At 38.8% G+C, this 17674-nt stretch overlaps 1 protein-coding gene across 2 annotated transcripts; it reads right to left on the bottom strand.

Annotated features, from left to right (window-relative positions):
* Positions 1-274: 274 nt before the first annotated feature.
* LOC109244411 lies at positions 275-15936 on the bottom strand. Of its 2 annotated transcripts, XM_019411494.1 has the most exons (4): positions 15637-15936; positions 15480-15569; positions 715-814; positions 498-589 (listed from the first exon to the last, which is right to left on the bottom strand). In XM_019411494.1, coding segments are annotated over exons 1-4 (438 nt in total). In that variant the 5' UTR covers positions 15883-15936; the 3' UTR covers positions 498-587. The 2 variants fall into 2 exon arrangements, with proteins under 2 accessions (XP_019267040.1, XP_019267039.1); XM_019411495.1 differs by lacking the exon at positions 715-814 and having other exon boundaries at positions 275-589; positions 15637-15929.
* Positions 15937-17674: the final 1738 nt, after the last annotated feature.

Below are 17674 nucleotides of genomic sequence, written 5' to 3'. Positions count from 1 at the left end.
GGTATAACATCCTTGTACTCATATTTATGTGCGGGTGAATTTTCAGTAAAGGACTCCATAGTTATTGCAACATTTGGAAATATCTTCTTTCTATAACTCATGCTTCAGAGTTTTCAGTAAGATTTAGATATACCAAAATCAGCTCATCTGTTTCCCCGAACTTCGCGGACAAACTATGGATCCTATCCACTGATATTTGTTCTGCCAAATTGAATTTCCCAAGAGAAGTCTTGGCAATGTCACCTTCCATTTAAATTGCAATTTCTCGCAGATGCAGGATTAGTAATGGTTAGATCATTCCAGCCTTGTGCCAAGAATGGAGCTACAACAACTAACATTATATTTAGTACCAGACAAATTTATTAGCGGTAAAATGTACTATAAATATCTAGTATTACTCATTTGTATTCTCATATTCTATGGCATATCACACAGGTAAACTGTATATATCAACCATAGTATCACCCTTGCGGTATGAGCATAGACTGGCTTCAAAATTCTTGTTGAGAGCTCATTCAGTAAATGCGGCTGCAATCTTCTTGTGGACAGCCTCAACACCAAGACGAGGAGATAATCTAGGAAGTGCCTCCTGCGGAATATATGCAACGATGAGAATTAATATCACAGTAATTTTCCACATGAAACAAACCAAAGGTTCACAGGGTAGACGATATATAGCCTAGGGGCAGCTTCAATTCTCTATGGAGAACTTACAGTTCGTACAAGGCTTTATTACAACTGTCCTATTCAAGGTTTTCCGTAGTCTTTTTCCTTTTCCGTATCTAGCCTTGCTAGACACAGCAAGCCTTGACCACTGGAACCAAATACGCAAAAGACAAATCACCAGTTTAATGAAATTCCAACATACCTTAACACATCCTTAACAATCAGAAGGGAATTATATGGCAAATAATGCATGATGCATCATCATCCAACAAATGTCTCAGGTTTTACAGCTTCATTATAACTACAATAATTCTAATATAAGAAACAATCCCTTAGTCAACACAAGAAACCTCCATAGATTAGCCATGATAAAAACAACGGTAGAACCACAGTTATGAATATGGGGATAAAGCAAGACGGTTCCAGCAAGTAGATATAAGTTATTCCAATATTATATGCTCATTTATATATGAAAATTTTAATCCATCAATTATGCCTCAATCCGATACTATTTGGGGCATGATTCCTCTATATCCATTCTACTCCCATTCATTCAATACTAAATAATTTTGTCTTTTAAAGCAAATTACGATTTTTTAATAAACGAGAGATTCTCTTTATCTTAGACTTATCTCTACGCCAACTTACAAGTCTCTAATCAGAGTCCTAAAAGGCACTGGATTTCACAAGTGTAACAACAAAACTATGCATCAACCTCCACTAGTTGGGATATCATATATTTGCCTTGATTCCAACAGAAATAGATCTCTTGAGACAACTATCATCCATATGATTTAAATTTATCTTGTCCTCTGTTACATCCTTTGATCATCACAATGCTGCATCTATTGACAGGTGCATTTGGAAAAAAAGGTGCCAATACTAAATAATCTCAAGCAACCTTATCATGTTTTTTTTCTTACAGGTAAAAAAAAAAAACATATTGGCATCTTCATTCATTGTTATCCTTGAGACCTGTAGCATCCACAGCATGTTTTTTTTTAATTATATCAGGAAAGGGAAAGAGGATGCTATGTTATTGATGGGGTTTGAACCCTCCTCCTCACTGTGGAAGGCGGGGAGCTCTCAACCCCCACACCATGATTGTCACCAAGATTACCATGCTTTTACTGCCATGAAAGCCATTAGAGTCACCGCCAGGATCCCTAAATTGGTGGCAAAATCATCCATCAAGCTATCAAAATTAATTGCATTAAAATATATATATATATATATAGAGAGAGAGAGAGAATTATAAGTAACTCTATTGTTCAACACCTCAGAAGCATTGTTTCCTCTATTATTGGATAGTGATGCAGCACCACCAACAACAACAAACCCAGTGAGTTTCCACAAGTGGGGTATGGGGAGAGTAAGATGTACATAGCCTTACCCCTACCCTGGAAGGGCAGAGAGGCTATTTTCGATGGATCCTCGGCTAAAGAAAAGATGAAAAAGAAGTAATGACAACAAGTAGTAACAACACAAGATAAAAAGAAGATCGAAGCCAAGATAGCAGGTAAACGCTAGGTAGTAATACCAATCTAAGAATAAAAATATCCTATTAACACTAATGCTATCGAACTGAGGAAGACAAAGGGAAACGTTTTTTTTTTTTGGATGAAGTAAGGTGTTGTATTGCTGGCATCAAGAAGATGCAATTAGTGCAAAAGAAGAGATGTTAGCTCCAGTACATCATGTGCTATTCTAATCATAGGGAGCTAACCAAAAAAATGGGCCATCAGGCTAGGCTCATTGAGCCAATAAAGTCTAGAAAGGGGATAACATTATTTACAGGGGAGATATTTCTCCAACTAAAAAGATACACCAGACATCTAGCTTTCAAAAAGTGAATAGGAGTTGAAATGCCATCAAAACATCTTCGATTCCTTTCTGTCCAAAGACACCAAAATATGCAACCTGGGACCACTTTCCAGATACTTTTGATGGCCTTGTTGACTTTCCAAAAGCTCCAGCTTTCAACTGCTTCCTTAATGTTCTGGGGTAGTGTCCAGCTGATACCAAAAATTGAGAAGAACATGTGCCAGAGATCAATAGCCACTGTGCAATGCAGAAATAGGTGATTAATTGATTCTGAGTTTAGCTTACACATGTGGCATCTATTAACAATCTGGAAGCTCCTTCTACAAAGATTGTCTTGTGTCAAAATAGCACCTTTAAGAGTCGTCCATGCAAAACAGCTGACCTTTGTAGGCATTTTGGTTTTCCAGATTAGCTTCCAAGGCCACATGTCAATAACTTCATTCAAAGCACAAAGTTTATTGTAGCCTGCCTTCACTGTATATGCCCCTTCCTTAGAAGTGCCCCATCGTAGCTTATCCGTGTGCTGGATACTCATTGTACAATTTGCTAACCTTCCAAGTAGGTCAAGCACTTCTTCTATCTCCCAGTCTTGTATGTTTCTCCTGAAAAGGACCTCCCAAGTGTTGTTGGATCTATTCTGTGCGACTGTTGAGTTAGGATCAGTAGCTAGGTGGAATAGAATGGGGAAAGTTTCTTGAAGTGTGAAGTTCCCTAGCCACTTATCCTTCCAAAATTTCACATGTGCTCCATTACCAACTTTGAAGGACACTTCTTGTTGGAAGACTTCCTTTAGGCTGTTGATGTGCTTCCAGGGCCCAACCCCATGAGGAGCTCTTGTGGTTTTGGTACTCCAATTATCCAGGTGACCATATTTGGCTTTTACTATTTCCTTCCATAAGCTTGTGCCTTCTTGCCCATATCTCCAATGCCACTTCATTAGCAAACTCTTGCTTTGTTTTGAAAGATCTCTAATGCCCAGACCACCTAGTGACTTTGGCTGAGTTACAGTTGTTCACTTCACCAAATGGAATTTGTGACCTTCACTGTTACCTTCCCATAAAAAGGATCTTCTCAATTTGTCTAGCTGCTTTTTGACTTTACTTGGCATAGGGAATAGGGACATGATGTAGGTTGGTATGCTGTCCAAAACACTGTTGATCAGAGTCACCCTTCCACCCATTGAGAGATACTGCATCTGCCAAGTTGCTAACCTTTTCTCCACTTTCTCAATCACACCATTCCACACCTCCACTGACTTATGTTTTGCTCCCAAGGGTAGTCCGAGGTAGGTAGTAGGAAATGAGCCAATGTCACAACTCATTATACCTGCCAGCTCGTCTAAGTTAGGTACCACATTGACAGGATATATCATGCTTTTCAGCATGTTTATGTGTAGACCTGAAATAGATTCAAAAATAAGGAGGGTTAGATTGAGGTACTGCAGCTGTAGTTTTTCAGCCCCACTGAAGATTAGTGTGTCATCTGTGTATAACAGATGGGAGATTGAGATTGAATTCCCTGAGTTGCTGCTTATCTTGAACCCTTCAATCCATTCTAATTGCCTTGCTTTATCAAGCATTTTGCTCAAACCTTCCATTACTATGATGAAGAGAAAAGGCGAGAGAAGGTCTCGCCTAATCCCTTTCTGAGGGGAGAGATCTGTTGATGAGGACTGAGTATTTGACAGTGGTTAGACTGAACTTGATCCACCTTATCCATCTTTCACCAAATCCCATTCCCCTTAGTGTTGACAGAAGATGGGACCAGTTGACTTGATCAAATGCCTTATCTATGTCTAGTTTACATAGGATTCCAGGGACTCCACTTATAAGTCTCTCATCCAGCAGCTCATTTGCAATAAGAGCTGCATCAGTTATCTGTCTATCTTTTAGGAATGCATTCTGTTCCCCTGAGATTAGCTTCCCCATCACTGTCTTCATTCTTTCTGCCAGAAGTTTAGCCACTATCTTATACACACTTCCAATAAGGCTTATTGGTCTAAAGTCCTTGAGCTCTACTGCACCTTTTTTCTTCGGGACAAGTGCAATGAAGGAGGCATTGCTGGACTTTACCATATGACAGTTATGGTGGAAATGGTTGATTGCTGCCATAATGTCCGGCTTGATAAAGTTCCAAGTTTTTTGGTAAAAAGCCATTGTGTAGCCATCAGGCACTGGGGCTTTATCTGGTGCACAAGAATTGATGGTTGCCATCACTTCTTCTTCTTCAAAGGCTCTTTCCAGCCACACTTCTTCCTCCATCAAGATCCTAGCTAAGTTTTCCAAGTTGACACTAGGCCTCCATTGCTCACTTTCTGAATAGAGCCTCTGATAAAAGCTTAGGATTTCAGCTTTGATGGATTCTTGGTCCTCAGTGATTTCCTCCCCTATCTTTAATCTGTCAATGTAATTGTTCCTTCTGTGGGAGTTGGCCATTTTCTGAAAGAACTTAGTGTTCCTGTCACCTTCTTTAAGCCATAAACATCTTGATTTTTGTCTCCATGAAACCTCCTCAACCTTTGCTATTTGCTGTAATTCCACTCTTATCTGCATTAGTTTCTCCTTTTCAGCTTGTGTTTGGGTCCTGTTCTCTGTTGTTTGCTCCAGCATTGCTAACTCCTCCAGTAGTTTAGTCTTTTGTGTATCCAGTCTGCCAAACTCCTCTCTGTTCCAATTAGTGATGTCTACCTTGAGCCTTCTCAGTTTCTGCGCAAGTATAAAATCTAGGCTGCCTCCTATCACATAGCTCTGCCACCAATTTTTAACCTTATCAATGAAACCCTCCACTTGTAGCCACAAATTCTCGAATTTGAAATAAGAGGGGGTGGCTTCCCAGTCACCACACTCAAGGAGTAGGGGTCTGTGATCAGAGATCACTCTTGGGAGGGCTAGCTACTTGATAGCTTTGAAACTGTCGCACCATTCAGGGGAAATTAAGAACCTGTCTATTCTCGAAGCTTGCAATGAGTCTTCACCTCTGAACCATGTATAATAAGCTCCTTGTAAAGGCAAGTCTATAATACCCAGGTCTTGAATGATGTCTGAGAAGGATACCATGGCCCTGGACCTTCTAACACAATTGTATCTTTTCACTTTCATACCTACAAACATTGAAATTACCCCTATAACCCATTGCTCATTCCAGATAGATCTGATTGCTGCAAGTTCTAGCCATAGTTCCTCTCTTTCAGGATTTGTGTGTGGCCCATACACCCCTGTAAAATACCATCTGAATTGTTCATGCATACTTTCTAGCATGCATGATAGAGTATAGTAACCTTGATGAGTATCCCTGTTTGCCCATTGTCTTTTGTCCCATAGGATGATAATTCCTCCATTGTTACCTACAGATTTCAACTCTGCCCACTCAACCCAACGATTACCCCATATTTGCCTAATCTAGGATACTGGGAATTCTTCAATTTTTGTTTCTTGTAAACAAACAATATCCGGCTTCCACTTCTTAATCAGTGATGAAGTTGTAGTCCTTTTATCAGCTTCATTCAATCCCCGCACGTTCCAGCTTAATATTTTTACTTTCATCCAGAGAAAGCTTTGTAAAACCTGTCCCTATCCCCTTTCCTTTTACCCTCGTAATTTAGGCCCCATTTCAGTCTTTCCAGTTCTGTTTCTTGCTTCTTCTTACCCCTTCTCTTTTCCCTGCCTGGTGACTTTTGTTTCTGTAGCTGCATTTGCCGGTTTTGATCCATTCGGAGGATGATGCCCATAATCTCATGTTCAAACCCTTCTACGTTTTAACCCAAAAGCCTTGCATGCCTTTAACATCACAGCCTTTGTCCATCTTGTATGCTTGTAAATATTTGGGGTATCAATTACTTGCATGCTTGAAGAGCCCTGTTCACACCATGGGAGAGCAAGTGTGTCGCAGGAAGAGAGCTCGACATCTGAACTGTCTACAGCTTCAGTTGATTGTGGCATTAACGTTCGACTACCTACTAACCTTTACCCTAATCCTCGACCTCCACACCCTTCCTATCAAAGCTCATATTCTCAGTAAGCTCCAGTTGCGCCATGTTCCGCCTAATCTCCTCTCCCGAAACTAGTCTTATGAACGATGTTCACAAATGAAGGATGAGTTTTCTTTGCTAGTTGAAGGAAATGCGCAATATTCAATAAGCCGCTCGATAACCGCACGATAACTGTTAATCTGATACCAATCCGCCCGTTATCTTGTTGGATGGCTAGCGGATTACTACATTTATAATCTGATAACCGTTAAGCGTAATTATCCGCCTGATCCGGCCAATAAACACCCCTAGTTGCAATTCAATTAAGTGATGACAACTTTACTTTCCATCCTCTTGTGCATATCAAAATCTTGACCCACCTGAGAAAAGTACGGACTAGAGAGATGAGATCAAACACCTATCCAATGCACAACTAGTTAAAGTAAGAGTTTCAAATGGTATGGTCACTTAATTGTTTTAACATTTAGAGTAGTATAACAACATTTTTTTAAAATTTTATTGTTTATGTCAATAGCTTAAAAAGGAAGTTCAATTGCTCAAGGAGTACATGATGGAATCAATTCCATTATAATTAAATCTATTGAAGCACTTTCCAAGAATCAAGGAGGAAGTAATGCTTCACAGGTGTTGAGTACAATAAAGCTCCTTCTAATTCATTAGTTTGAAGGGCATCGGGTGGACTATGCCAAGAAGAATATTTGAAGTACTAGCATGCTGGAACAGCGAGGGTATCTCTTTTGGAGAGAGAGATGGAGGATTGTCCCTGCTTGCATTTGGTGGACAATTTGGGAAGAAAGAAATCAAAGATGTTTTGAGGACAAGGCCAGTAGCATCCAAAAATTGAAAATGAAATGTCTTGTCCTGTTCTATTTTTGGTGTAAACGAGAGGTCTTAGAAGAACCTGAATCTATTTTTGATGTATTAGAATCCTTATGGGAAGACTAAGGACTAGGAGTTTGTTTTGGTTCTTGTAAATATGGGGGACTACACACCCTTTGTGTAGTTTGTTATTAATATACTAATATGTTACCTTCTCAAAAAAAAAATCTCAATGCTTTTACCTATATTGTATGTTTTTTGCATTTGTTTACATATTTGATTTTAATGCTAATCTCTTTAAGAACCTTGTGAATAGCCTAATGGAGGATTCAGCCACCAAGACAAGAATGGTGATGGTGATGGTGACGATGCCTCTGATGGCTTTCATGACAATGAAGGACATGGTAATCTTGGTGACAATCATAGTGTGGGTGTTACAAGTGTTACAACATTAGAAAAGTGAATGAAGATGCCAATGAGGAGGCTTCCGGTACTAATTTATCTCTAAGATTCTGCCGTTTGGAAATAAGGACAATTTTAGCCTATTTTGCTAACAGCGATGGCATATTTGACCTCCACATTATGAAGGGCAAATCCATACGATTTTGCATAACTCACGAGCAAATATGACCTTTTACCTATTTACTATTGGCATAAAAATCTCATATAAACTAAAAGAATTCCTAGAAAGCACAAGACCTAAAGTAAATGTACCAACATGACTTAAATATATTCTCAACTAACTGGTGTCGCCGATATAGATCTTTTTCTTCCACTATGCTCTATCTTTTGCCAAGTTTGTATGGATGCTATGAAATTGTATGTCTTTCATGATAACTTCCTTCCATATGATTTTAGGTCTACCTCATCTTCTTTTTAATACCTTCACTCACCATAGTTTCATACCTATGAACAAATGCATCCGAAGGCCAATGCAGAACATGACTAAACCATCTCAAGCAACCATTAATTGCACCTTCTGACGAATGTGATCATTTTTAATCTTGTATAACTACACGTCCATTTTAGCATCCGCGTCTCTGTGATACTCATCTTGTGGATGTGTTGGACTTTAACGGCCCAACATTTATTCCCTTGTAACATTGTTGGTCTTATAACTGTTCTATCAGACTAATCTTCCATTTTGGTAGGGCATCCTTTTATCACAAAACACCGTGATAGCACTTTTCCATTTCAACCATCCGATTTTGATTCTACGCGTAACATCTTCATCTACCATTTTATTCTCCTGGAACAACGAGCCTGTCTATTTGAATTGTTTGCATTTAAGTATTACAATTCCTTCTAATCTCACCTCAACTTTACTCTTCTTATGCTGAGCGAACTTGTAGTGCATATATTTAGTGTTACTTGTCCTAAAACCCTTAGGGGTCGTTTGGTAGGATGCATTAGAGGAAACAATGCATGCATTAGCTTTTAGTATTACTAATCTCTTGTTTGGTAGACTTTTTCAACCTATGTATTACTAATGCAAGTATTAGTTATACAACTTATTTGGTATTATCCTATGTATAACTAATACATAGCAATACCAAGGCTATTAATGCATGCATTAGCATGGTTAAAGACAAAATTGCCCTTAAAGTCCCTTAAAGCTAAAGAATATGGAGGGCATTTTTATAAACAACTAATTTTCTTAAAAATTATGCAATGCATTTTAATTTTAATACACTACACCAAACAGTGGATAAGAAATAATCTCTGGATAACTAATGCTTGCATTATTAACCCATGCATTACTAATCTCAGCTTTACTAATACACCTTACTCAGCACTATTCTTATATACCCTACCAAACGACCCTTTACTCTCCATATTGCTTATCCATAGTTCAAGCTTTTGGTTGACACCCTTGCTGGTTTTGTATAAACAAATAGCACACACCATGGGACCTAATCTTGTTCTGTATTGATTAGCTCATCCATAACTAGGTTAAATAAGTATAGGCTCAATGCCAACCGGTGTAAACCAATGATTATGGGAAGCTCCTTTGTATCTCCTGCTACTATACTTGCTCTATTGATGACTCCTTCATACATGTTATGTTATGGCATTTATATATATTTACTAGTATCATAACTAACTTCTATTTATTTCTGATTTCGAGGGAGCTTAGGTCCATGAGTTACAAAAATACTTGGGCAAAACATTCATATCCCTATATTAAGAACGCATGCACATACACTTAATGCAAAAATATAGCTTATATTGTAGCTTATAAAAAGATAATGAAGTGGAATATGGAGATACTTGTGGAGTCACTCCAACAAATGATACAAACCATTGCTTAAATGCAAATGCATTTGTCTTTGTTCTTTAAAGACGAAAAATTTTTAGATACCAAACAAAATACAAGCCACAAGAATACAAGAGATGCTTTACACAAAATTGATTTCAATCTTCTACATTGTTCAATGAATGTAAAGGCAAATTTACTTCACCTATTTCAGATCTCTATTAATGCTAGTAAGTCCAATTTCATGGTATCCCCCATTCTTCTATCAAAACGCATTCCTTTTTCCCTCTGATAAATGGTTGAACTACACAACTCCATGCAAGTTGCAACAAGAGCACCACAGATAGCATTGATGTGATATTAATGGATTAATACCAGACACGCAGAGGATTGAATACAAATGTAATGGATGCTATACAATAGGAAGTAACTTAACAATGTGAAAGGCAAGTTTAGAGAATGCTTTAGGACTAACAACATTACATGGGAGTAAACATTAGACCTCAAAGGCCTAACATATTCACATGAGTATTGTCGAATAATGTCATTTGAGATGGTTAACCATATCTTATGTGGATCTCCAAATGCTCCGAAGTCTAACCCATAGTTGTGACCCTATGAGGATGGAAGGAGATAAAAGAACACAAGGTAGACATAACATCATATGGGGCAGTTATTTCAAAAGACGTACAATCTCTTAGAATCAATGCAGACTTAACTAAGAAATAGAACACATTAGAGAAATCTTTATTGGTGATACCACTTAGTTGGGTTAAAATGTTACGTTTTTGTTGTTACAACTTAGTTGGGTTAAAATGTTACGTTTTTGTTGTTACACTTACATTGCATTCAATGTTTGCTAGGAGTCATTAGGTCTGACTAGAGACTTTTAAGTTAGTATGTACGGCTAGTTCTAGAAAAAAAAACCCTACTTTATCTCAAAGAAAAATCATTTAATACTGGAGTGAAATGGGCTTGAATAGAGCTCAATGCATACAGAGGAATCATACTATCGATCCCGTCACTCAGCATCAGTATTAGAACCACATGTCTAGATCTTGTCACAAGGCGATTCACTGTGAAGTCTGTGTTAAACAAGTCCTCTCCCATGATTTTATTTCGTGAGCGACCTATTCTGATACAATAGTAAAGCTCGTCAAAAGGGACTTGTAACCTTAGGACTCGTTACATAGAGTCCCAGACCTCTTGTTTTTGGTATAAATCCTTCCTCTTCCTTTTGATTCAGTCTCTTTAAATATGAGACCCTTATTACAAGGCTATTAAGGAAAACTAGGAATCTACAAACACAGGAAATCTAGATATAACGGAAATCTAGTAAATTGAACTACTGCCTATTTTAATGCCCACAAAAGCCTGCCAGTTACATTAGATCTGCATATGCTCTCTAACATTGATATCTTCCTCAACTTGAGGCACCGCCTTGCGTAAACCTTATCCATGAATGAATCTGTCACAATCTGCTACGAAGTTAACGTTTTTCTGCCTATAATAATGTCAAAGGAAGCAAACATTTTGGTAGGATTTTGGGAATGGAGTTCTCTAAAACCAACTTTTGCTTGCACTGTGCTTGAGTCAGGTATATCTTTGGAAGATCGACTGATACGTGATCTAAACCAAGCAGTCTTTCTAGGACTTCCAATGCCATCTTTTACAGATATTTCCAGCTGGCTTTAAGTATCAGATGTATTCCGAGAGGAACAGTGTAACGTTTCAGCCAACTTACCAAACAGGCTTCAGTGATTTATATAATGATTACGCATTATCCATAGTTAACCAAGTGGCAAGTTAGGATTTAGGAAGTGAATAGTAATGGTCAGAACCTATCTGAAGAGTGAAGATAAAGGAGGGCAAGGACAGTTTGGGTCAAATTTGCTATGTTTAGGGCTATGATGATATTTACTTTAAGGATCTTGAAATACGGGGTTGAGTGGTCATTGTACTTCCAAACCCCATGAACCTAGTCGTCCTTTTGCGCTTTTCAACAACAACAACCCAGTGGAATTCCACAAGTGGAGTTTGGGGAGGGTAATGTATACGCAGACCTTACCCCCACTTTAGGGGTAAAGAGGTTGTTTCAAAAAGACCATCGGCTCAAGAGGAAGAATAGAAACAGGCAAATATCAACAAGAAGCCAGGAAAATGCAACCAATAATGTATGGACCGGAAAAACAGGTGGAAGAAAACAATAGCAACAGCAAAAGCAGTGTTTTGGATAGCGTGCGGCGACAAATAGCGACGAGGGCCCGCTTCACTGAGGCGAGAGGCGCGCAGCGAAGCGCTCGCCTTTTTGATGTGAAGCGACAATTTATACAAAAAAATAAAATATTATATATATAACTAAAAACTCAATAACAATAATATATTAATGAATATATCAATTCACAATATGCAATTAATTCTACTCTATAACTGAAAAAGGAGGAAATTTCAGGTTTAAAGTTTTGAATAAGTTCTCTGCCTCTGCCTCTGCAAAAACAGGGTGCAGTACTGCTGCTCAATAAAAAACAGAGCAACAAAAAAAACGAAGAAGAGAAGACCAGAAGAAGAAAGAAAAAAAAAACAGAGCATAAACAGACTCTCTGTCCTTTTTTTGCTGCACTGTTGCTCGACAAAAAACAGAGCAAAAAAAAAAAATAAAAAGAAGAAGAGAAGATCAGAAGAAAAGAAGAAAAGAAAAACAAAAAAAACAGAGCAACAGACAGACTCTCTGTTCTGCACTGTTGCTCGATAAAAAACAGAGCAAAAAAAATTGAAAGAAGAAGAGAAGAAGAAGGAAAAGGAAGAAAGAAAGAGAGGAGAAAGAAGAAGAGAAGCTTACCTGGGCTGGCTGGACTTGGGTGCTCTGTTGTTTGTAGGTTGAAGAAGAAAGAAACGTGAAATTACTGCAAGCCCTAATGTTTTAAGCCCTAATCTGCACCTTTTTCTTTCTTTTTTTCAAAAAGCGACGCCACAGCTCGCCTCTCGCTACACAAGCAGAGGCGCTCGCCTTTTACAATCGCAACGCAACAGAGCCAAAATAGCGCAGGCTACTCGCATCGCCTCGCCTCACGCTATTAGCGTTGAGGCGAGCACTATTTATAACACTGAGCAAAAGCAATAGTCAAGCAATAACAACGGCAAGGTACTAGAAAACCTAGGCGGAAGATAGCACTAAAAACCACCCTAACACTAGCCATCTAAGAAACAATGACAGGTACTAGCCGGATAGCCCTTACAAACCCAAAACAGTACAGAAAAACACACTACGACCTATTACCCTTCCACCCTAATCTTCAACCTCCAAACCCTCCTATCAAGGGTTATGTCCTCGATAAGTTGCAGTCGCGCCATGTCCTGCCTGATCACCTCTCCCCAATACTTCTTAGATCGCCCTCTACCTATTCCCCTACCTGCCAGTGCCAACCCTTCACACCTTCTCACTAGAGCATCGGGACTTCTCCGTCTCACATGCCCGAACCATCTAAGCCTCGCTTCCCGCATCTTATCCTCCATAGGCGCCACACCCACTTTCTCCCGAATATCCTCATTGCTAATCTTATCCAACCTAGTATGCCCGCACATCCATCGCAACATCTTCATTTCTGCTACGTTCATTCTCTGGACGTGGGAGTTCTTGACTGGCCAGCATTCAGCCCCACACAACATTGTCGGTCTAACCACCGCCTTGTAGAACTGACCTTTAAGTTTTGGTGGCACTTGCTTGTCACACAGGGCGCCAGATGCTAACCTCCATTCATCCACCCCGCCCCTATACGGTGTGTGACATCCTCGTCAATCTCCCCGTTCCCTTGGATAACTGATTCAAGATACTTGAAACTTCTTCTCTTAGGGATGACTTGCGAACCAAGTCTCACATCTATCCGCTCTCGTCGTCTCGTCGTTGAACTTGCACTCTAAGTAGTTTGTCTTAGTCCTGTTCAACTTGAAACCTTTAGACTCTAAGGTCTGTCTCCAAACCTCTAACTTCTCGTTGACACCACCTCGCGTCTCATCAATCAGCACTATATCGTCGGCGAATAACATACACCAAGGCACCTCCTCTTGAATATGTCACGTCAGTGTATCCATCGCCAAAGCAAATAAGAACGAGCTGAGCGCAGATCCTTGGTGTAACCCCATCCCTACCGAAAAATGTTCCGTGTGACCTCCCACTATCCTCACCCGAATCTTAGCTCCATCATACATGTCTTTAATCACTCTAATGTAAGCGACATGAACACTTCTATTCTCCCAGCATCTCCAAAGGACCTCCTTAGGACCATGTCGTACGCTTTCTCTAGGTCAATAAACACCATATGCAGATCCCTCTTCCTATCCCTGTACTATTCTACCAACCTCCTAACTAGATGGATGGCTTCGTAGTCAAACGCCCCGGCATGAAACCGAACTGGTTCTCGGGAATAGACACAGTCTTCCTCACCCTCGCTTCCACCACCCTCTCCCAAACTTTTATAGTATGACTAAGCAACTTGATACCCCTATAATTGTTACAATTTTGGATATCACCTTTGTTCTTGTACAACGGAACCATCATATTCCACCGCCACTCCTCGGGCATCTTCTTCGTCCTAAAAATAACATTAAACAGCCCAGTCAGCCATTCCAAGCCATCCCTACCCGCGAACCTCCAGATTTCAACCGGGATCTCGTCTGGCCCGGTCGCTCTGCTCATCTTACGTACATCCCTCGCGACCTCTTCGAAACTAAAGCGCCTACAATTCCTAAAATCACGACGACTCTCGCAGTGCTCCAAATCACCCGGCACAATATCCCTATCCCCTTTTGCGCTATTCGCTTTTAAAAAGTACTGCTCCTTCAGCAGCATCAAGTGTTCAAGTTAAAATCTAAAATTGATGACAGCTAATACCAACAAGTGCTTCAATCATCTCATCTACTAATAACAATATTTCATAAAGGTTTTGGCCTCGCACAGTTTCCTTTATAGATAGCAGAAAAAGCAACTTAAGGATCAAAACATTGTATTTGAACAAAGCTTCTCGGCAATGCCACAGCAGTATGTGGAAAGTAGAGCAGAACTTATTCCTTAACTTTTTAATTTTTTAAATTTCAACCTAACTTACTACAGAAACCATGTAACTTCTAAATAAGGATATGTACTTAAGGATTTATAAATAAACAGAGATGCGTACGCTTATTTGAGTGGTAGTTCACAAGTATAAGATGGTATGTATTACATGAAAGATAACTAATTTTGAACAGTATTATTTTTTGTGTGAGATTGATTGGTTCTAAGGAATAGAAAGAAAGGGAAGAAAAAAAGGGTTTGCAATCCCTTTCCTTCACCATTTTTTCCTTTTTCTTTTTGGTCCTAACTAATAGACTCTCAAGTTTGTTAGGGAAATAATATGAAAATTAGTACAATATGTTATGGAATCAGCCATTGACGCTTGTGTCACAGTAAGTTGCATGTATCACACTGCCTTGGACTGTGGTCCTTCCTTGAACCCTGCGTGAACGTGGAATATTTCGTAAACCGGGCTGCCTTTTTGTTGTTGTGATAACCGTGGTGTCCGGGCTGCCCTTTTTAATAGTTGCGGTCAAAGGTTATCAATATTGTCACACTCAAAACAGTATCACAAGTTGTGGCTGAGCCACATAGCTCAAAGGTTGACACTCCTTCACCAGAAAATTACACTCTTTAGATACGTAAAAATTATTTTCTATGTATATATAATATGTATGACTGCCCTTGACTTATTCTTGTATTTAAATATAAAAAATTTTGACACCCTCTTAATACAGATCCTGGCTGTCCACTGCTGATCATAAGTAGCATACAACAATGAAATGAAACAGAGACAAGCAAGAACTACGACAGTTATTTAACATTAGAAGTTCCATATAAAGATGCAGAAAAGCACTAGTAGTAAGAGCATATCAAACCTCAGTGCCATCAGGACGCACTCTAGCCAACACAGGTATTTCATATTGGTAAGCCTTCTCCCACTCAGGATTGCTAGTTATATCTCTAACCTGCCCAAAACCCATTAAATTAAACTTCAAAAGAGAACGCTTAAAAAGTCAAAAGGCTAATTAGAACCTGTAATTGAACGTCATGGAGAGAATGGGGAGTGGAAAGAGAGAAAGCTGCATTGAGTTTTTCTTTGAGGCCATCACACAAACAGCAACCGGGCTTCGAATACAGTATTAGCTTTCTTGAATTTGAAGAACAAGATGAAAAGGCCAAGGGGCTAAAGACCCATTTGGTTTTTTGGCAATTGAGGATTTTCGTACCAAGTGCTTGCGGTCTTACAGCAGTCAATCCAATTGCAAGTCCAGCTGCCATTGCGGCTTTGCTCCTCCTTTGTCTTCCTACCCCTAAGCAAAAATGTTAGTGAATTTTGCGTCCTCTTTGCATTTTACACCCTAAACTTTGCTGTTCTTTGCAATCAACCCCCGATCGTCTCCATTTTTTGGCAATTTGCCACATAGTTTATGACGTAACTCAAAAGACCAAGTTCGCTTCTGCTAGATAACGTTAGATTGTTAGGCGTCGTTTGATACTGAGTGATAAGGTGGGATTGAGTTAAAGTTATACCTTCAATCAAACAACGTATAAATTTAATTCAAGATTTAATCCAGGATATTTCATCTTATTCCACCTTATCCAATCAAATGTGAGATTATTTTATCCGATCTCTCATGTAATATGAATTAGTTCTCGGATTATAATTCCGGAATAATTTAGTCGGGGTATGAAACGACCCCTTAGGGATCTGGTTGAGTAATCCTGGAATTAATATATCCCACATTGAGGGTGAGATAATCATTAGGGAATTACTTAATTTAAAATTGTCATAAATAGTATTTATTTAAGGTTAATGTCTATCTTTTAGAGAGATTTTAGAGGTTGTTACTTTGTGACTAATCACATATTTGGCCAATTATTTTTTTTTTGGCAAAAAGTGCTTTGTTTAGTTAAAAGTATTTTTTGCCAAAATTAAGGTGTTTGGCCAAGCTTTTGAAGGAAAAAAATTACTTTTGAGTTGAAGCAGAAGTAGTTTTGGAGAAGCAGAAAAAAATAGCTTCTCTCCAAAGCACTTTTGAGAAAAATACACTTAGAAACACTTTTTAAAAGCTTAGCCAAACACTAATTATTGCTCAAAAGTACTTTTCAAATTAATTAGCCAAATACAAGCTACTTCTCACCAAAAGTACTTTTTTGAAAAGCGCTTTTGCGAAAAATGCTTTTCAAAATAAGCAGATTTTAGAAGCTGGGCCAAACATGCTATAAGTGACTTTTCCCCTATAAATTGAGGGGTTCTATTCCATTGTAATTTGTTTCAAAATCAATAAGAATTCTCTGTCTTTTCTTTGCAATCTTTTATTATTTTATCTCACGTTATCAGCATGAGACTATACCGTTTCAAGAAGCTCTTTGAGAATACTAACGTGTAATTTTTCTCCTCTTTTAACTATGAGTGATATTATGAAACGAAAGTTCGTTGCCCTTAAAATTTCAGGCAAGAACGATATGTCATGGGTGTTGGATGTTGAAATCCATTTAGATGCAATGGGTCTTGGAGACACCATTAAAGATAAAAAAAAAATAAAGCATGTAACCAAGACTGTGCTAAGACGTTGATTTTCTGGCACCATCGCCTTGATGAAGGGTTGAAAGTAGAATGTCAAAAATCCACTTGTTTTGTGGAATGACTTAAAGGAAAGATATGACAACCTAAAGTTGGTTACACTTCCACAAGCACAACATGATTGGGCTCATATGAGGCTCCAAGACTTTAAGTCTATTTCTAAATACAATCTCGCGATGTTCAAAATTACTTCTCAAATGAAACTTTGCGGAGATATCACTGACTATGATATGGTTGAAAAACGTTCACATCGTTTCATGTCTTGCAACAACAATATCGAGAGAAATGTTTCAAGAGATACTCTAAGTTGATTTCTCTTCTCCTTGTGGCTGACGAAACAATGAGTTGCTCGTGAGAAATCACGATAATCGACCCACTGGTTTATACAATTGCCCAAAGTGAATGAGGTGTATTCCCATTATGCTAAGCGCTGAAAAGGTCATAATCCTGTTCGTGGTCGTGGCCAAGGAAGAAATTTTTCCGGTG

The sequence above is a fragment of the Nicotiana attenuata genome, unplaced genomic scaffold (assembly GCF_001879085.1).
Source record: "Nicotiana attenuata strain UT unplaced genomic scaffold, NIATTr2, whole genome shotgun sequence".
NCBI classification, from domain to species: Eukaryota; Viridiplantae; Streptophyta; class Magnoliopsida; order Solanales; family Solanaceae; genus Nicotiana; species Nicotiana attenuata.
Note: the sequence above shows the minus strand (reverse complement) of the source record. Positions and strands in the feature narration are given on the sequence as shown.

What these genes read in the sequence shown, in the direction of transcription:
- LOC109244411 (XM_019411494.1), bottom strand. Translation starts at nt 15,882, where the DNA reads ATGGCAGCTGGACTTGCAATTGGATTGACTGCTGTAAGACCGCAAGCA. An exon ending in TCCATGACGTTCAATTACAG is followed by an intron (nt 15,570 to 15,636) that starts GTTCTAATTAGC and finishes GGTTTTGGGCAG; the next exon opens with GTTAGAGATATAACTAGCAA. An exon ending in TGCGTCCTGATGGCACTGAG is followed by an intron (nt 815 to 15,479) that starts GTTTGATATGCT and finishes ATTTGGTTCCAG; the next exon opens with TGGTCAAGGCTTGCTGTGTC.